Below are 20,048 nucleotides of genomic sequence, written 5' to 3' on the forward strand. Positions count from 1 at the left end.
AGTTTTATGACTTACATGTTTTTTATACCTTTAATGGCGCCTGCATCCGTATTCTATTTTAGTTCGATATAAACAAACATAACTTAACGCTATCTTCGTTCGCTAACCTCGTTTAATTAACCTTAAATATTAAATTGGCCGATTTTTAGGCCGAGTCAATAATCTGTATATGTAAAAATGAATGTTTGTTTGTCCCGTATGCGTTCCTATACCATTCATCCGATTGCGATGAAGCTTTGGTGAGCTGTGCGCACGTCTGCGAAGGTTTCTGAATTAGTTTGGACCCGCTAGATAGCGCTTGGGTTGAGAAATTTAGAAAAATTTTATTTATGGACCGAAGAATTAATTTATTAGATTGGTTACAAGAAAAGAAAATTTTGCAAAAACTATACCGCGGGTTGTGGCCGGTGTAAAGGTATTTGCGAAACAAACAAATATACAAACAGACTTTCTCTGAGAAAGAATATATATATATATATATATATATATATATATAAGAAGATTACCCGTATGGACAAGATACTTATTACAAATTGGCATTTTTTAAATTCGTCCGGAAGATCTCGCAAACAAAAAAGTACCTAAGCAAAAAAAAAACCTGAAGATCTCGCAGGCAAAATTATCTAAGCTCTCACACTTTTTCGTAAGTGGCCAGAAAAAGAACTTTAAAAAAGTGCATTAGTGAATAAAGTGTAAAAAAAAAATAATAAAATAAAAATTGTTTAACAAACTTGCATACGTTTGCATAATTAAAATAAGATTGTATTAAAAGTTTGTGAGTTGTGCGCAGGCCAGCGATCTCAATTAGTTTGGACCCGCTAGGTGGCGCTGGGGTCGAGATATTTTGAAAAAATTGTATTTATGGTCAGATTTGACTCTTATCTGTCCTAAACAACAAAATATTATAATATTATAAACATAGATATATAAATCACATATTTAAAAAAAATTCATATGAAAATAGGTCCGAAAAGGATCCGTTTTTTATTATGGTTAGCGGAAATGTTCACTTTTATTTCTACTCCATAAGTGAAATCCTTTGTAAATAAATTACTCGTCAAAAGTTGTGATTGTAGAGTATTTTATGAAAATAATATATGCAGTAAAAAAATGCCTTTTAATTTTTCTATTGAAGAAAATATGTACACAATTTTTATTCATAGATTTCGTAATGGAATTGCTATATCTGAACACTATGATTACCAAGTAATATTTCCTAAAAGCAAAATTCCAAATCTCAAAAACATTTTCGGAATTTCAATGTTTAAATACGACTGGTTAATTTCCATCATTGTTAGAATGTGAAGAATTCAAAACTGTGTATACTTTAATATTTCAGTTCCCTTCACATCCCATACCCAGACGAACAAATACTTTTTATTTTAAAACTGCTCTAAATCATACTATATATTTACCGTTTGAGTATATTTTGCACATTTTTTTTTTGTTTCCTAATTATATTTATGTACTTCGAATTCAAGAAAAGTAAAAAATTTAAAAAAATAAAATAATTTCATTTATTTAAGTTTAATAATATATAGTCTTCAGCATCGATGAAATTTAATTATTTTACTTAGATCCTGTCTATGAAAACAAAATTTTGGGAAATAATCTTTAGACGAAGGAAAAGTTTTTAATGAGTATGCCAATTGTTTTGTTTCCCAAAATTTTGTTATCGTATCATTTCATTAAGTTGTTAACCTAATTTACATTATAAATTGTTCTTTTAGGTGAAATTTGAATATAATAATTTTTTGTGCTGCTTTTTTTATTTTTATAGAAATTACGGAAAAATGATTAATCCTGCTGCAATGCTTTTCCACGAAAATTTATAATTATATATAAATATAATTTATTTCATAAATAATTCGAAATATATATTTATTTATTTATTAAGCAATTTATTTTTATTTATTCATAATTCATGAAAGTAAATTATCATTGAGGATAAATTACTTTAAAGATGTGATTAATATGAAAAATATACAGAATTTATTACTTTTTATTAACCTTAATTTACGATCTTCCACTAAGTTTTATTATCGAATTTTTTGCCCCGTTATTTATTATAGCGTTCTAAATAACTTAAGAAAAGTTATTTAACTTTAGATAGTTTGTCATTGTTAAAAGCAGTATTATTGTTGCTGGAGGGTAGTTGTAGTAGTGGTTAGTAATTCGAATAGGGAGGACTTTTTTTATACGATAAGGGATGATATTATATTTGTAAGGTTGCCTAAACTGGCATGCGTCATTGATTGTCTCAGTTGTACTGACGCTAGCGCTTTCTACAGGCTGTTTTATGCTACGTCTGTTAACACATTGTGCTTTAAGCGCGATTGTGGTATTAGTGCGTTTGTGTGTTCCACAAGTTTTATAAATTATATATTTATATTTACTTACTTTAAATTTAAAAAAGATATATATATATATATATATTGTTAATAAGTTTTTTTTTTAATTTAGTGCGGGTGTATTTATTACTAAATCAATGAAAATATTGCTGCTCTTACCTGCATATGCTGTCTAAATTTTATAAAATACGTTACCGTATTTTATTTACATCTATACTGGTATGAATGTTACTTTTTTTTAAATATGTATTTGTCAAATTTGTGTATATTGCCGATTTTATAACTACCATTTATTTTCTCTTAGAATAATTTCTTCCGTTGGATTTTGTAAAAAAAATATTAATCATGTTTTCTTTCTTTCTTTTTTTTTTGTAGTTTACCTTCTTTATTTTGAAATAGTTACTATATACTATATGAGCTTACATCACTCTTTTTATAAATAAATTATTTCCACTCGTTTTATCGATTACTTATAAATAGTTAGTATTATTTTTAACCCAAAACATTCTTTCCATTTACTGTGATAGAAGTAGTGTACGATTTTTGTTTTGTTTTTGTAGATTAAATATTTGATAAATTGTAAAGGTATTGTAATTCCGTTACTACGCGATGATTTATATTATTAATTAAACAATTTTTATTATTATTATTATTATTAAGTTTTTATTACGTTTAAAATAGTAAGTCCTGAAGGTTTACTTGTTGTTTTTCTTTTTTTATTATTATTTGATGATCTTTGCTGGATTTACTGCCTCTTTTCCGTTATAATATGCAGTTTTTTTTTTATTTGATATAAATTTATTTATTTTTTAAAACATCATTTATTATTTTATTTATTTAATAGTAAAGTTGCTTTTTATTAATAATTTGATGCACTATAAAAGATTTGAATTTTTTTTTTATTTCTACCTTTCCCGAGAATCGAACCTAAGATTCGTAGTCGACATAAATGATCACTACGATATCAATGGATTTGTTTAGATTAGATAAAGAATTAAGCAAACAAATAATTAAACTATATTTAATGGCTTTTAAATTCTTTTTGCCGGTTTTTTTTTTGTTACAAAAGATAAACAGTCTGTCTACAACAGTTAAAATAAAAACATTAGTGTCAGTGACATAGGTACTGTAAATCTAAGTCTATTTAAAAATTGTTTATTGTGTTATTTTAAGATAAAGTAGAAGAAAAACGTACAAAACTAAAGCAAAGGAGAATAAAATTTTGATTCTTAGGTTGAGAATAAAAATTTTCTTTATAGCATTTTTTTATTTTTATAGAAATTACAGAAAAATTATTAATACTGCTACGCTTTTCCACGAGAATTTATAATTATATATAAATATAATTTATTTATTAAGCAATTCATTTTTATTTATTAATAATTCATGAAAGTAGATTATCAGTAAGGATAAATTACTGATTATTATCAGTGAGGATTAACCTCTTGGCAGTACTCATTTTTTAAAAATGTGATTATACAAATTTAAATCAGATTTTTTTTTCTTGAAACGGAAACTGATGTATTACTGTTATTACAGAGATATTTATTTGTAATTGTCTGTGTCAGTAATATATTTGTGATTCTTATAAAATATGTAAGACTATAAGTAATATTATTAATGTGATCTCATTTCTCTGAAAGTAATGTTGTACATATTGTATGTAATCAATCTCTGGGATGAAAAAAGTGAAGTTAAAAGTTATAATTTGGTTGTAGTAACTGATAGTCACTTGAGTTTTATTATCGGCTTTGTATTATGGGCTTTGCTATTGGCGTATGTCCACGATAACCTTACAGCACATTTAGCTTAATGAAGTAGACAACTGGAAACTACTTAATTCCTCACTTTTTTCTTAGAGATCTTGTTAAAAAGCGTTAGGAATTTCAACGTAACTAAAATTCTTACCAGCATCTAAAAACATGTAGCTGTTGTGCTAAGTTTATTATTAGATTATAGTCCTTTTTATTATTACTTATTTCACTATATATAATTATAAGTTTATTATTAGATAAATGAAATGAAGTTTTTGAAGGATAAACCTGTTCTTACTCATTGCTTAATTTTTGAATTTTTAATTGGTAAAACCTATTTTTACGTATTGTTTTTATCTTAGAAAGGTTTGTGTGCATACGTTTGCGCTTGCGCGTGGGTGTACGTGTGCCATTTACTATAATTAAAATACATTTAGTATCATTTCATTATCGAATTAGAATATTTCTTATTTTTTTCCTTTTTTGTAAATATTTACTTTTCATTTTAAACAAGTGTAAAAAATTGTTTTCTTTTGTACTTCTCTTCCTTTGTTTAGACGTATAAATTTGTATATAAAAAATATGTTGAGTTTTGAAATAGTTTAAACAATATTTAGCCATTTTAAAATAAATATTTATAAAAATGTACTATGCTGTTATTTATTCTTAAATTTCATAAGAATTTTTATCCTTTTGAATCTTCTAAAAAATATATTTTAAAACACGTGATTACAACAATGAGAGAAGGGCAAAATTAAATTGCGTTTGCTGAGTTTTTTTTTCTTCAACCGAACATCATATGTTATATGGTAAATATATTTTGTATGTAACGTATGGGGAAATTTACTCTTTAAATATTTATTAAAAGTCATTCAAGTTCAGTTTTGTTTATAATAAAATGATTAACATAGTAACTGGTTGAAAGATACGCATTTAATTATGTAGATATTCTTAATACTTTTTAGTATTTCAGTTTATGTACGATGATTTTTTCCTTAGCTCCAAGTACAGGTCCATTCAAATACTTTTTACGAAAATTCATTGATAAAATAAGTTTCATTTCATTTTTACAACGAATTTTTTTTTTTTTAACTAATGCAAAAGGTTTTTGTTTTAGTTGCCACAAAAAACTTTTAATTAAAACTTTTTTTGAAAGGGTTTGGACTTCATTAATGAATTTCGTAATAAACCAAATGAAGTTTAAGAGAGAACTTTTCCTCCTTTAGAAAAAAAAAACACTTATATACTGAATTTACATATTGTATTTTTTTTTTCAGCAAAAAAAATCTTGTTAAAGAAAATAAGATTTATTTCTCTCTTTGTTGTTTTACTTTCCTGGCATCTTATTTCTAGAGCTACGCTGGAAGAAAGAAATTATTGTATCAGTCGAAAAATGGGGTATAGTTTTGTTTTTTATTTCTGTACGTTTCATGACCCTGGGATCCCAAAAAACCGAAAAAGGTGGGGGTAATATACGTGTTACGTGTGTTGACATGTTTAAAGCGTAATAACTTTTGATTAGATAAACCGATTTTTATGAAATTTTATACAGAGACTCGTGTATATGGGACAGTTTGTTGATAAAATTTTGAGGTTAGAACAAGTTCTGAAAGTTTTCAGTTTCTTCGTTAAACATACTGCATTAAGGTCAATACATGCATGCTTGCTTATCTTACAATTTCTTTTTTAATTTGCCCAAAAAGTCGAAAAAAGTTATCTTTTTATTAATTGTATATTTTTAACTGATTTCTTTCTAATATCTTTCTAGACATAGCAGCAGTACAAGCAACCCAAAAAGATACTTTGGGAGCAATGTTAGGGGGAGCCGATCAAAGTTTTAAAAAAAATCGATTTTTTTTTTTTTTTTTTTAATTTTTCGGAACATTGTTGGGTTTATTTAAACTTTTAATAATATTAAAAGTTTAAATAATAAGCTTTTAGTAATTATAATATTACAAAAAATTTCATCATAATTCAACCCCCCCCCATCATCAAAAAATAAAAATTAGGTAATTTTTTTTTCTTGTTTACGTTTTTTAGTGGAATTTGTTTAGTTTCTTCCAATTTAACATAGTAAACGTAGAAAATTAAAAAAAAAATTCTTGGTGGGTGATTTTGGTGGGAAGGAGCAGAAAAAATAACAAAATACCGTTTTTTTTTCTTGTTTTTTAAAAACATGTTTGGTTTATTAAAACAAAAAATGATAATTTTTCAATAAAATTTTATTATAAATTACGCCCGCCAAAAAAATAAATTTATGTAATTTTCTTCATGAATATTATATTTATAGTGGAAAATGAAAAATTTTATTTTCCACTTTAGAATAAATCCCAAAGCCAGGAAAGTGTTACAATTTTATTAGATTTTTTTTTAAATTAAACTATTAACACATAAGAAATCACAATATTTCAACCTATAATGAAGTACCTTAATTTATAATCTTGTTAATCATTTTTAGTGAATAGCTTTATAAACGATTTTTCTACCAATAATATTCTGTTGAGTTTTTAAATAGTACACTCAAAAAAGGTTTGACAGAAAAGTTATAATAGTGTCCTGGCATTGGTTATTTAATCTTAGATAGTGGGAAAATAATGATATATGCAAATGTTTCGTAAGATTTATTTTCTTGGGTGGGGATAATTTATGATGGAGTCTATTATAAAATTTTTATTTTTTGTTTAAGTAAACCAAAAAAATGTCTAAAAAATTCAAAATCTCTATTTCTTTATTTTTTCTGCCTCCCCACATCCAAAATTACCTTCAAGATGATTTTTGATTTTTCTACGTTTACTGTGTTAAATAAAAGAAACTAAAACAAAATTTCACAAAAAAAAATGTACAACCAATAAAAATTTCCCTAAGATTTATTTTTTGGGGGTGGGGATGAATTATAATAAAATTTTATTGTAATATTATTAATAAAAGTTTACTTTAGTCCTTTTAATAGTACTTTAGAACTTTTAATAGTACTAAAAATTTAAATAAACTCAAAAAAAAAAGGTTTGGAGAAATGCAAAAAATTGATATTTTTAATTTTTGATCGGCCCTCCCACTCCCAATATTGCTCCTGAAATATTTTTTTGGATCGCTTGCACTGATGCTATCCTTGGAAGACATTAAAAAATATTCAATAAAAAAGATAGCTTTTCGATTTTTTGGGGAAGGGGGAATTTTGGGACAAATTAAAAAAAAATGTTAAGATAAGCATGCACGTTACTGAACTTAATATAAAGTGATGTTATGTTTGGAAAATTTTGGTTAAATTGATCCCCAAAATTTTACCCACTTTCTGAAGATATTGGCTCCAAAGTTTTATCAACAAATTGCCGCATATGTACGAATCACTGTACAACATTTCATCAAATCGGTTTGTCCATTTCAAAAGTTATTAAGCTTCATACACGCCAACACATTTACATGCTTACATACGAACATTATTTCCCATTTTTTGTTTTTTTGAAGTTCCTGGGTAGTGAAACGTTGAGAAATGCAAAAAATCTATTTCCCATTTTTGGCTGATTATTACCGCGCTTTCATTCTTGCAGCATAGCTCTAGGTTATGATGCCACAAAGTAAAAATAAGATTTGTTTCGTTTTATAAAAATAACTAGCATGTACCCTGTCACGCTTCGCTGTGGCACATTGTGGTTGCATGGATGAGAAATGAGAAACAAAACAAAACATACGTTAGACGTTTAATTTTGTAATACTTGTGGATATACAATACTTTTTTGTTTTTCCACTGTCTGCGTAGATATAAAGGCTATCTGGTTTGCCGACTCGGGGACACGCAACATACAGTTGTCCATGTGAGAAGCAATCCGCATCTAAATCTAAACCACACAATTCTAAAGACTGACCTTGAGCTTTATTGATTGTGGTTGCAAATGCCAATCGAATTGGGAATTGCAATCTTTTAAATTGAAATGATGTATCGGTCGGGATCATGGGTATTTGAGGAATGAGGACATCTTCACCTGTGAAAGGCCCAGTTAAAATCGTTGCTTCCCCTACGTTTTCATCAATTTCTTAACTGCAAGTCGCGTGCCGTTGCAGAGTTTTGGCTGATTAATATTCCGCAACAGGATAATTGGCACACCTATTTTCAATTTTAATATGTGTGGTAGCATCCCTGGCAGATCAAGTGAGTTTAAAAATTCCGTTGGATAATTAACTGGACACGCATATTCGTAGTCAATTGCAATGTACGTACGTGTCGCCACAGTGTTGAATATTTCAGGCAAGCATTTATTTCGTCTGCTGGTGTCGATCGAGAAATGACAGGCAATGTTTGCTTAAAATCTCCTGCGAGCAATATCAAAGGATTCCCGAATGGTTGAACGTTTCCAGGAAAATCTCGTAACGATCTATCAAGAGCTTTAAGCGATTTTTTATGTGCCATCGTGCTTCATCCCAAAAAATGAGTTTACATTTTTTTAATACTTTTCCTATAAAAAGCAAAGAATGCTTTGGAAATATTGTACGTGGGAGTCTCGATGATTTGCATGTTTAATGGCAACTTCAGAGCTGAATGCGCAATCCTTCCACCTGGTAACAATGTCGCAGCTATTCCAGACGAAGCAAGAGCTAAGGCTATGTCATTTTTTTATCGAACCGTTGCTAGAATAAATCTAACGAGGAATGTTTTCCCAGTTCCTCCTGGCGCATCCAAGAAGAAGGTCCCCAACACCGTCATTTATCATTTGCATTATGCGATCATAAATGCCTTTCTGTTTACACGTTAATTTGGGAATGTTTGATTGGACATATGACTGAAGATCACCAATGTTGTAACTCTGTTCACGGCGTAAATCCACATCAAATGAAGCAATCGCAGCTCGGGTGGGTGCTGGCATTCCCAATTGATTAAGAACTTTATTTGCAATAGCTAAGCACTTGTCTTCAATATTTATCAATGCTTCGTTGTAAATGCCTTCTGTAAATTCAGACAAAAATGAATATTTAACCTAACAAAGGATTCTTTGGTCATTATGTAGGGATATTATTTTCTGTGTATTTGGTTATTTCGACTTTTTTTGTTTGCATAGTCTTAAGTCTATCTGGGCTGTAAGAAAGTTGGGTGTTTTAATTTATTTACTGTAAGTCATCCTTCTTGGTGGCTTTTCTTTTTGTTTTTAATGTTTATGTTCCTTTTGTTTTGGTGTTTTTTTTTTTTTAATAAAATACAGATGTTTTAGCTGTTAAATATAATTCAAAGAAATTTGTTACTTAATCAGTTGTGATTTTGTTTACATTGGCAACGGCCATACGGGCTCTTTGTGATTGGTCGTTGTGTTTGACAGCGGCCATCTTGCATTGATCTGATTGGTTTTCCTTTGTTTACATTTCCATCTTATTTATTAGCCTCTTATTTATTAAAAAACTGTACAAATTAAAAATAGATAGATAGATATATTAAAAATAGATGAAAACAATCTTTGATGCGGGTTATATATCGTGCTAAAATTTGAACTCAATCGGTGCAGAATATTTTGAGTTTTTGAAGCGTACACAAACGAACTTAACATTTTTATATATATGTCGGAGAATAAAGTACAGTGGAGTATCTTCCGACAAAACGATGAGAATATTCTTTAGAATATCGGTATTTTTAGTAGTTTTAAGAAATGTACTATTACTTGTAATATTTTGTAAAATAAGGTTAGTGGCTAATGTTAGTTTGATCAGGGCGCGATGGGCACCTGATGATGTGTCGGGCAGGTAGTTGTGGCAACTACAGAATATGTATGATACTGTATGTGGCATACAGGGTAGCCTAGAGATAGTGCAGAGGTCTATTGGTGGAGGAAATTAAATCTTATTTGACAGTTAAATGATAAGAAATAATGATTGATGGCTTTTCGATCTCTTGAGTACTGTACGATGACTATTTAGGATAATGCATAATTAATGGATTTCTGTTACTCGAGAGGACTTCTGAATCTATCTTTTGTACTTTAACTATTGTAAAATGCTTTATAATGACCGAGGTCAGTTGAAAACAAAAATTAAAATACCACTGTAACTCAATGTTTTAGATACACCCGAGGGCGTGTGATTGTCAGAATGGCCGTGTCGGAGAATAAAGTACAGTGGAGTATCTTCCGACAAAACGATGAGAATATTCTTTAGAATATCGGTATTTTTAGTAGTTTTAAGAAATGTACTATTACTTGTAATATTTTGTAAAATAAGGTTTAAATTGTTTTATTGCGGTAGGCTTAGGCCTAGGTAGGCACATGGTTGTCAACGTAGTCGGGATCCCAGGACGATAGGGGTATCATAAAATTAATAAGGAAAAGGAAATATGCAGTAGGTATATTATTTGAGAATATGGTGAAAGGGTAGTCTTGCTTTGGAACCCAGATCGAACAGACGTTCTGGTGGTCGCGAATTCGTTATTTCCCTGAGCCTCGGTCTATCGCAAGTTGTTTTAATATTATTTGAATTCTAAATTGAATTAATCTTATATTGTAATTCGTGTGCTACTGAGTTATTGATAAGTGATAATTATCATTTGTAATTATTTCATTGTACGAGTTATCTACTCATTTTTATTAATTGAACTTTATTGTAATCTTATATATTCTCCACTTGTAATGGTGGGAATGAGTGAAGCACAAAACGTTGAATCCCTGACAGATCTCTTCGCCTCTCCGACATATATATATATATATATATAGATAGATTTATGTACTCGTATCATTTACTTACTTATTCATCTAATACTTACTTATATATATTTATATACTTATATCAATTCCAGATTATTTTTTGTACCAAATGTATTTATCTTAACTTGTTTGCTTTATAATTATTTTATGTGTTTATTATTTTTATAAGTTATTAAGAACTTAATCATTTTTTTTCTGTATAATTAATCTTAATTCTAAGACACACTACCCTGATCAAGGTTTTATCACGGTTTTCCGTAATCCGTTTTGGCAAATGCTGGGACAGTTAATTAATTTTTCATCCGTGTATCTCATTTATATCCAACCCAGACGTGATCTAAAATAATGTATAATTAATTATTTAGCTATGTTTTTTATTTTACTCTGATGTTTTTTCAATTTTGCGACTTTTTTTATCTTCTGTAAAATGTAAATCTTTTCGTAATTACTTTAAAAGCTTTCATATTTTACGATCATTATTCATTCATATTTTATCCACCGGGTTTATCTTTTCTTTTACCTTTCTAATCATATCTAGGATTATAACTTTACTTCTTATTTGTTTATTTTCTTTTTGTGTGGTAACTTGTATAAAAAAGAAAATAAAAAAAGAAGCTTTTAGAACTGTTAGTTTCTGTTTTAAGATTTGAAATATTTTCCTCAAAGTTCTCTTATTAAAAAAATAAGATTATTTTTTCTCCCCCTATGTTCTCTTTCGTATATATAGATATATTTTATTTATCGTTTTAATATATATATGTAATTAAAACGTATAAAATTTTGCAACGACAAACCAAATAAAATTTTACAATGTAATATTTTTATTTATATCTAAAAACGTTTTCAGTCTAAACATTTTATTATTAAAAGTTTATTTTAGTACTTTTAATAGTACTTTAGAACTTTTTAGTATTTTAGAACTTTAAATAAACCCAAAAAGACTTTTGAAAATCGCAAAAAAATCGATATTTTTAATAGTTTCCTCGTAAACGTTACGTTTTTTTAGGTTTGCAATAAAATAACTTCGTTAAATCACGTAATAGATGCGTAAAATGTTTAAAAAAAATTGTAGAGAATTTAATTTTAAAAATGGTGATGTAAATAAGTCCAATAAAAATCAAATAAACGTTTTAAAAAATCAAATTTTATTGACGAAGAAACAGAACAAAAAATAAATGAAATGACTTAGAAGTTTGAAATTGCTTATTTCACCGGAGAACTGAATTCCGGGCGAAATCTTTCGCTAGCCGTAACTCGCTAACGAAGCTTTTCCTATACCAATTTATATGAACCTTTTTTGATTATTTTGGATGAGAAGAATACACCTGTGAAGTATGTCGGTTTCCTCGTAGAACACTCTGTATAAGATAAGAAGCTTGAAATATAATTGTACAATGACATATAAAATGTCGTTGCAGTTAATATTATAACCATTAGCAGTTTAATATTGTATATTATAAAGAATTTACATAACGTTAATAATAATTCAGAGAATGAAAATTAAGGAATTTGGCCGTTTAAAAAGTAAGACCCAAAATAGAAATCTTTTTTCTCAACCCGTTTTTATTAATTCCTCCTTATATATTGTATGCGCAGCTTTTTTTTTTGTCGGCCGTTATTACTTAAAGATTGAACAATATGGCTCCTGTGAAAATTTATACGGGATATAACATAACAATATATTAACTAACAATGTTTCCGGTTTAAGTGTGATCGTTGTAAAAGCCCATTTATAATCATTAAATTTGCCGTGTTAAAAAAGTAAACTTTTTTCCGTGAGTATTAAAGCAATTACTTTAATGTAGTATATTTTTTATGTTTTGGATGACTTTTATCGCACCGGTTGTTTGGTCGGCCGGGCAGTAAGTAGTCCCCAACTGTTCGCATAGGTTGTATAAACAACGTAGTAATGTCTCATGTTAACGTAGCGGTCAACTCGTTATTGTGTTTGAACATCTGGAGATACGTCTATTTTAATGGTCTGTTTATTTCACTATAATATTTTTGTTTCCGTAGTTTTATTTTTGTTATTCCTTAGATATACATTTAGTAAACTTTTATAAAATTTAATTTCATTTTGTGAAAAATTCAAATATTTTTGATGATCGTAAACAGTTTTTTAATAAGATAAGATTTTATTCACGATCAACCACTGTTAAAAAGTAAATAGATATCGTTTTAACTGTACTATTATTGTACAGGGTGTCCATAAAGTCTTTCCATGATTACAAAAATCTATTAGTTACACCTATGTGGTTTGTGGCAAAAGAAAGAAAAAAATTTTCAAGTTTTTTTTTACTTTGTCAGTAAACTTCAACATGTGCTCCTTTTATCGCTCGTAGAATATCCAACGGGTAATCAATTTCACGCCATGTGGAACTGATTATCCGTTGAATAACGGATCAACATTTCTTAGTCATTTCTTCGGTAATACTAGCAACAGCTTCAGTTATTCTCCGTCTCAATGAGTCCTGATCAGGTACGGGTGTTGCATAGACTCTGTCCTTAACGTAACCCCCTGAGGAAAAAGGCTAAGGGATTTATGTCTGGTGATCATGGTGGCCAGGGAGTGGAACCGTCGCGCCCAATCCATCTGCCATGAAATGATTCATTCAAAAACTCTCGAACTAGTTATCCCCAATGTGGTGGTACGCCAACCTGCTGGAAAACCACCCTAGGTTATAAGTCATTTAGTTGAGATATAGCAAAGTGTTGCAGCATATCCAGATAAATGTTAATTGTTATTGATCGCTCAATGAAAAAGAAGGGACCAATGATTCTGTTGTGCATCAAACCGCACCACACATTCACTTTAGGGGAATCTCTAATTTATCCCCGGCATAATAAGGGTTTTCTGAGCCCCATATTCACACATTATGCCTGTTTACCTTCCCTGAAGTGTGGAAAGTATCCTCGTCTGAAAAAACACACAAACTGCAGGTACTCATTGTCATTATCAATCCCTTGTAAAAGGTATACATTATAAATACATTTATACGGTATCTCGGTCGCAAAGGCAGCACGACAAAGGTCGTCATCTGGCTGTTTATGTTGCAATATCTGATCTTTATACGCGTCCAACATTAGTTTCTCGTGTAAAATTTTGTGGACTGTTAACCGGGATATCCCTAGTTTACGAGATGCACGACGGGTAGATTTGGAATGGCTATGCAGAAATGCTTGTTGCACAACGTCAGCCTTCTCTTCATTAACGAATGGCCTCCTTGTTCGTGGATGATCAACTACACTATCCTTAAACTTTGCATATTACACAACGATACTCTTGCTATCAGGTGCTGGTCGTCCGTATACCCTTCTAAACGTTCACTACGCAGTAATTGGCGATTTCGCCAATGATACCACAACACACATTGCGCTTTTTGATCCACGATTGACGCCATTTTATGAAAAAATTGATCACAGTGTCCTCTACCTGCAACAAACCAGTTTAAAAAAACTTGATAATTTTTTCTTTCTTTTGCCATAAACTGTACAAACTGTAGTTGTCAGCTGTGGACTTTTTAATTCATTCTGCAGGTTGGCAATACTAACAGCTGGTCATCAATGAAAATTGTGTAGTTTGTTTGAATCTGTTGTCATAAATTATCATATAGATAACGAAAGTGTACTGTTATCGTATCGTAGGGAAAAATGCCGTTTCAATTCTCTTACGAGAAATATACCGATATAATTTTTATTAATGGATTTTGTAACGGAAATTCTGAAGCTGCTCGACGTGAATATCAGAGATTTCCTGGAAGGCGGATTCCAAGTACGAAAACGTTTTCTTCGGTGTAACAGCATTTACGAACGAAAGGATTATTTTAAGTGCTCATTTTCTGTTGAATCAAGTAAATCATTCGTGTTAATGATGAACATCGTGTGGTTCAGCATATTCAGCATAGCCCAGGCACCATTACAAGGCGAATTTCATATCGCACGTGTTTGTCAAAAAAAAAACAGTGTGGCGCATCCTATGGAAAGAAAATCATTATCCTATCCGCCTGTGGAAGATTTAAAATTTGCTGCCAAGAGATTACTGCCAGAGATTAAATTTCTGTCATTGGCTTCTAGAGAACACGATAAGGTAAATTCAGTTTTATTTACTGATGACTTTTACGAAAAACGGAGTCTTCAATTCTAAAAATAGTCATTTACAGAGCAAAGACAATCCACATGATACTGTGAAGACTAGTTTCCAATATAAATTTCACATTGTTAGGTGTGGCATTATTTATGACAAAATTCTGGGACCGTTTGTTTTGAATGAAAACCTTCCACGAGATCCGCATACGTTCATTTCTTGAAAAATAATTTTCCGGCTTTTTTGGAGGATGTATCTTTACAAGCTAGATTGCAAATGATTTTCCAGCTCGATAGTACAACGCCACATTTTTCTTTATTATCCGAAAATCACTTGAATGTTAATTTGTTATACTGGATTGGACACGGTGGACCAATCGATTGACCACCACGATCACTTAACTTGAACACCACTAGATTACTTCATTTGGGGCCATATGAAAACGATAGTATACCGACAAAAAGTTAATACTAAGCAAGATTTACTCATTAAAATACGAAATGCGATTGAATTTATGCCTAATGATACGGAAAGCCACCGGAAATATTTTACGTTGGACAGAGTGCTGTGTACATTGTGAAGGAGGGGTTTTCGAACAATTACTATAATTGGGGTTTCTTATGTTATCATTTATCATTTCCTGTATTTTATTTTTTTGTTTTGCTATATTAAGAATAATGTTATTAGGACAGAAGAATAGTACGATTTTCTGTCCATTTTTCGTCTGTTTTGTTTCATTAAAAAATCTGATGTGGGCATCACATGACTTCCTTGTACGCCTGTTAAATTTATACACACTTTTTTTTTTAAATTGGAGTACATAAAATTTTATTTCATTAATAACTTCTGATATTTTTTCATATTTATTTTTTTTTATTATGAATTATTATTTACGTAATTTTTTTTTACAATCAGAGGTTAATAATTATTAATAAATCAATACATTTAAATTAAAAAAAAAACGTTAAAAAAAAAGGGAATGAAGTCTGACACGGTATAGCATTGCTATACCGTGTTCGGCCGCCGATGTTAAATGAGGCATATATGTGGTAACAATATATATACACACACACAACTTCAGTATAGCCATATATACTACAGTATAGAGACATGTATATGTATATATAAAGTTTAAAAACCTCATTTATCAATAAAATTTTTTTTTTAAATATTCAGCTTGAGTTACTCATAAGTATCTGGTCAGTTTATGTAGTGTGATGGGGTTAGCTTGCTGCTGACTTATAGATCTGTTGGGTCTCAGGTTTGATTTCTGGCAAGGGTCAGGCAGTTTTTTCATCTACTTTATTTTCCTTAATGTATCATAAGTGCTTGTGCAAGGTCATAATAAAAAATGAAAACAATTAATAGATAGATCTTGTTCCTTATACATGAATGTCGGTATATTTTAATTACATCTTCTTATTTTGGTGTCATTTATTCTTATGTACTTACTGCATTCATTATAATTTATTTCTTTGTACAATAACTAGTTTTATATCCTCAGAAATTGGTTTATATATTATTTAATGATAAGCATTAACTGATTATTATTTTTTTTAATTTCAATTACATTTTCTGTAGTTAGAATTTCATAAGTTTCTCCCAAGGGGCCAGTGAAACTAACAAGCAGTGGAAGGGTAGAGATAGCATAACATAAATATTCATTGCCCACTACATCTGAAATTCAGAGGGAACATTAGATATTACAATAGTCAATACATCTTTGTTCACAGAAAGATTTTTCAGTATACTTATATTCTTTTGTTAACTGTAAATAACAACAAATTTTATGAAAAGTCTATTTTACAAATAGAATTTGTGTATTCTGTTTACACCAGTTACTTGTAATCGTTTCCATTTTTACATATAGTTGCTAGAATCTAAAATAATTTTAAAAAATTAACATCAAGTGATCATATCTTCTGAATAAAATAATTTTTTATATAAATTATTTACAATAAATTCCAATTGTTTTATAAGTCAATTTCTAACATTGATACATTAGATGAATTAACAGAAACATTCATTTATACCTGAATATTATTGGTGGTTGTGATAGTAGTTAGTTGTTTTTTTTTTTTTGTTCTAACAAATCAAAACTTAACAACTGTCAAGTATTTTATCCAGTATCAAACTTGAAATAACGGTGACATGATAAAGTATTGGGAGTTATTATGATAAAATATGTTAAGTTGCTAAAGTTGAAAAAACAAATTACCTTGCTGATAAAACATGAATGTGTTTCGTTATATTTTTACTTCCTAATTATTAAAAAAAAAATGTTTACTTTCTTCTTTTTTCTGTAGTAATAAATCATATAAATAAACTTACTTTTACCTAATATAGACTTTGCTTATTTTTTTTAATGAGATCTTTTATTTTATTTCAGTTAATGTAATTATATATTGAACTAAAAAAAAATGTCTTATTTATGTTTCAGGGCTATATCTGGGTCCAAATTAGAGCATTTACGTTCAATTGTTAGACCAAAGCAAATCTCACAGTAAGTAATAATTTCATAATGCAGCGCAATTGTTAGTTTTCATTTTAAATATAGTATTACAATAGTCAATCAACCTTTGATGTGGTATTCTCAAACCAGCATGTTAATCAATACCAGGAACAGTCGAGCTCTACTGCTTTGCTAGGCATCAGAGCTCAACACCTTTTCTCAGCTGTAAATATACAATTGCCTCCAGTCCTTACTGTTGCTGCATGTTATTACCCCTCTTGGCAGACTTCTCTCATTAATTACTGCTTTGATCTTTGTCAGCATAATAAAAAAAACACAAATCTGGTTATCTTACAAAACGAATGGTATAATATTATTATTATTAGCATGAATCCTGATGTTACAGTTTATACAGATCGCTTTAGAAATGTTAATTCTGTTGGTTGTGGCTTCGTTGTTGGCAACAGAACATACATGTATGGCCTTCCCAGTATCACTAGTATTTTTGAACTGTATGCCATTAGTAAGGCCTTACATATAATTAGCCCAAAATATCAACTTGTTCTTATTTATTCAGATTCCATGAGTGCCCTACAGGCGATTAATGAAGTTTACTCTAGACACCCTGTTATCTGTGAGATTGATTGTGTCATTTCGCAAATGACTAGAAGTAATACAACAGTGAGCTTTTGCTGGATCCCCAGCCATATAGGAATTTCAGGCAATGGGCGGACAGATAGTACAGCAAAGAAGCCTTGTTTTCAGCCTCCTTTCATCAATCATATCGCTTCTAACGATCTTGTCTGTTTCCTGAAGAGGGTGGTTCATGATGAGTGACAAACTGGTTGGAATGCTACCATGAACAAAATAAACTTCACCCAATTAAGAACACTGTTTCACTGTGGAGTTCTACATGCAGAAATAACCATTGAGAGGAGGTTATCTGCCATTTGCGATAGGGTACACTTTCTTTTCTTCTTTCTTTCTTTTTCCTGTTTAGCCTCCGGTAACTACCGTTTAGATAATTCTTCAGAGGATGAATGAGGATGATATGTATGAGCGTAAATGAAGTGTAGTCTTGTACATTCTCAGTTCGACAATTCCTGAGATGTGTGGTTAATTGAAACCCAACCACCAAAGAACACCGGCATCCACGATCTAGTATTCAAATCCGTGTAAAAATAACTGGCTTTACTAGGACTTGAACGCTGTAACTCTCGACTTCCAAATCAGCTGATTTGGGAAGACGCGTTATCCACTAGACCAACCCGGTGGGTTGCGATAGGGTACACTAGGCTCACTCTTGGATATTTGATGACTCAAACAGATACACCAGTTTGTATTCGTTGTGACTATTGACTGATAGTGCACCACATCCTTGTGGATTGTATCTGTTATCTGACATGCCATCACAAGTTTAAACTGGGGGCTAAAATTCCAACTATTCTAGGATATAATGTTTTTAACTTATGTTTTATGGTTTCTTAGGGCCATCCATTTATACTCAATAATTTAAATTACTGTAGTTTGTATCAGCTGTTTGTGCCAGTTGCCGTATAGCAGTTTGAAATTTTAGTATTCTAATTGGGACATAAAATGTGATGTTTGTTTATTACAACAAATATGTTTTTTGCCCAGAAAAAACAAAAAAAACCAATTTAATATATACTGGTTGGTGAAGTATTAATTTTTTATTAATACTTTATATTATTATCAAAACTTTATATTTTATTATCAAAAAATTTATTTTAATTTGCTGTCGTGTAAAATTAAATCCATGATTGGCAGAACTGTGAATATTGAGTTTACAACTAAATTTTCTAAAACTTCTGAACCCTGTGTATAGTCTTTAATTATGGCTTACCATTATACGAGCATTATCATGCTCAGTGTATCTTAAATTAGACAAACTATATTAATTATTTAAACTGATTTTTCAAAAAACATGGAGGTTTTCAATTATAACTTGAGTTGAAAGATTTTTAAATATAAAATTACATGTTAATTTATTTGATAAATGGTTATTCTTTTTTTTATTTGGCGTTATTGCTTTGTATTAAATCCTAAATTCTCAGTAATATTCATAAAAAAAGTAAATTGGACTCTAATATTTTGCAACACATGGAACATCTTGGGGATTAAACTGAAAGATGTGAAGCAAGTTAAAATGCCAACACCCAAGACATGTTTAATAAAATGGCCCCAGTAGATTACCAAAATTAAATCCAGTGTATGTAGTTTCAGTACTTGCTGTTAAAATTCATTTATTTCTAATTAATGGTTGTAGCAGTTGATACTAATTTAAATGAATGTAATTGTTTTTAATCCATACTTATTTGTTTATAATACAATACCAGTTTGTTGTTGATATATTACATGAAAAATATACATAATAATCTTAGTAATTAATACCATAACAGATAGTATTAGGTAACTAAGTATAATATATACACTCATATAATAAACAAAATTTAATATAAATCTTATTGTAGTTTTTGCTCCTGTAATTGTTATTTGTAACATATTCGAAATCGGCATCGGTAAGAAAATATATTCAGCTTTAATAAAAAAGTAATCATTCAAAATACTTATTACTATTAATATTTTCAATAATATGTCAATATTTCTGTACATTTTCTATGAATTAAAAACTGTTATTTGATTTAATGTTTGCTAAAAAATAATAAAAATAAATGTGTGTTGTAAATAAGTAATTAGAAATAAAAAATC

At 29.6% G+C, this 20,048-nt stretch overlaps 1 protein-coding gene across 2 annotated transcripts in view; it reads left to right on the plus strand.

The window, feature by feature from the left end:
• Positions 1-20,048, plus strand: part of sick (sickie) — a 944,125-nt gene that overhangs the window by 726,773 nt on the left and 197,304 nt on the right. For both annotated transcript variants that reach the window (XM_075371421.1, XM_075371422.1), the window contains one exon: positions 17,307-17,369. In XM_075371421.1, the coding sequence (XP_075227536.1) occupies positions 17,307-17,369 (63 nt within the window). The remainder of the gene's footprint in view (positions 1-17,306; positions 17,370-20,048) is intronic.

Source organism: Lycorma delicatula, chromosome 7 (assembly GCF_047948215.1).
Source record: "Lycorma delicatula isolate Av1 chromosome 7, ASM4794821v1, whole genome shotgun sequence".
NCBI classification, from domain to species: domain Eukaryota; kingdom Metazoa; phylum Arthropoda; class Insecta; order Hemiptera; family Fulgoridae; genus Lycorma; species Lycorma delicatula.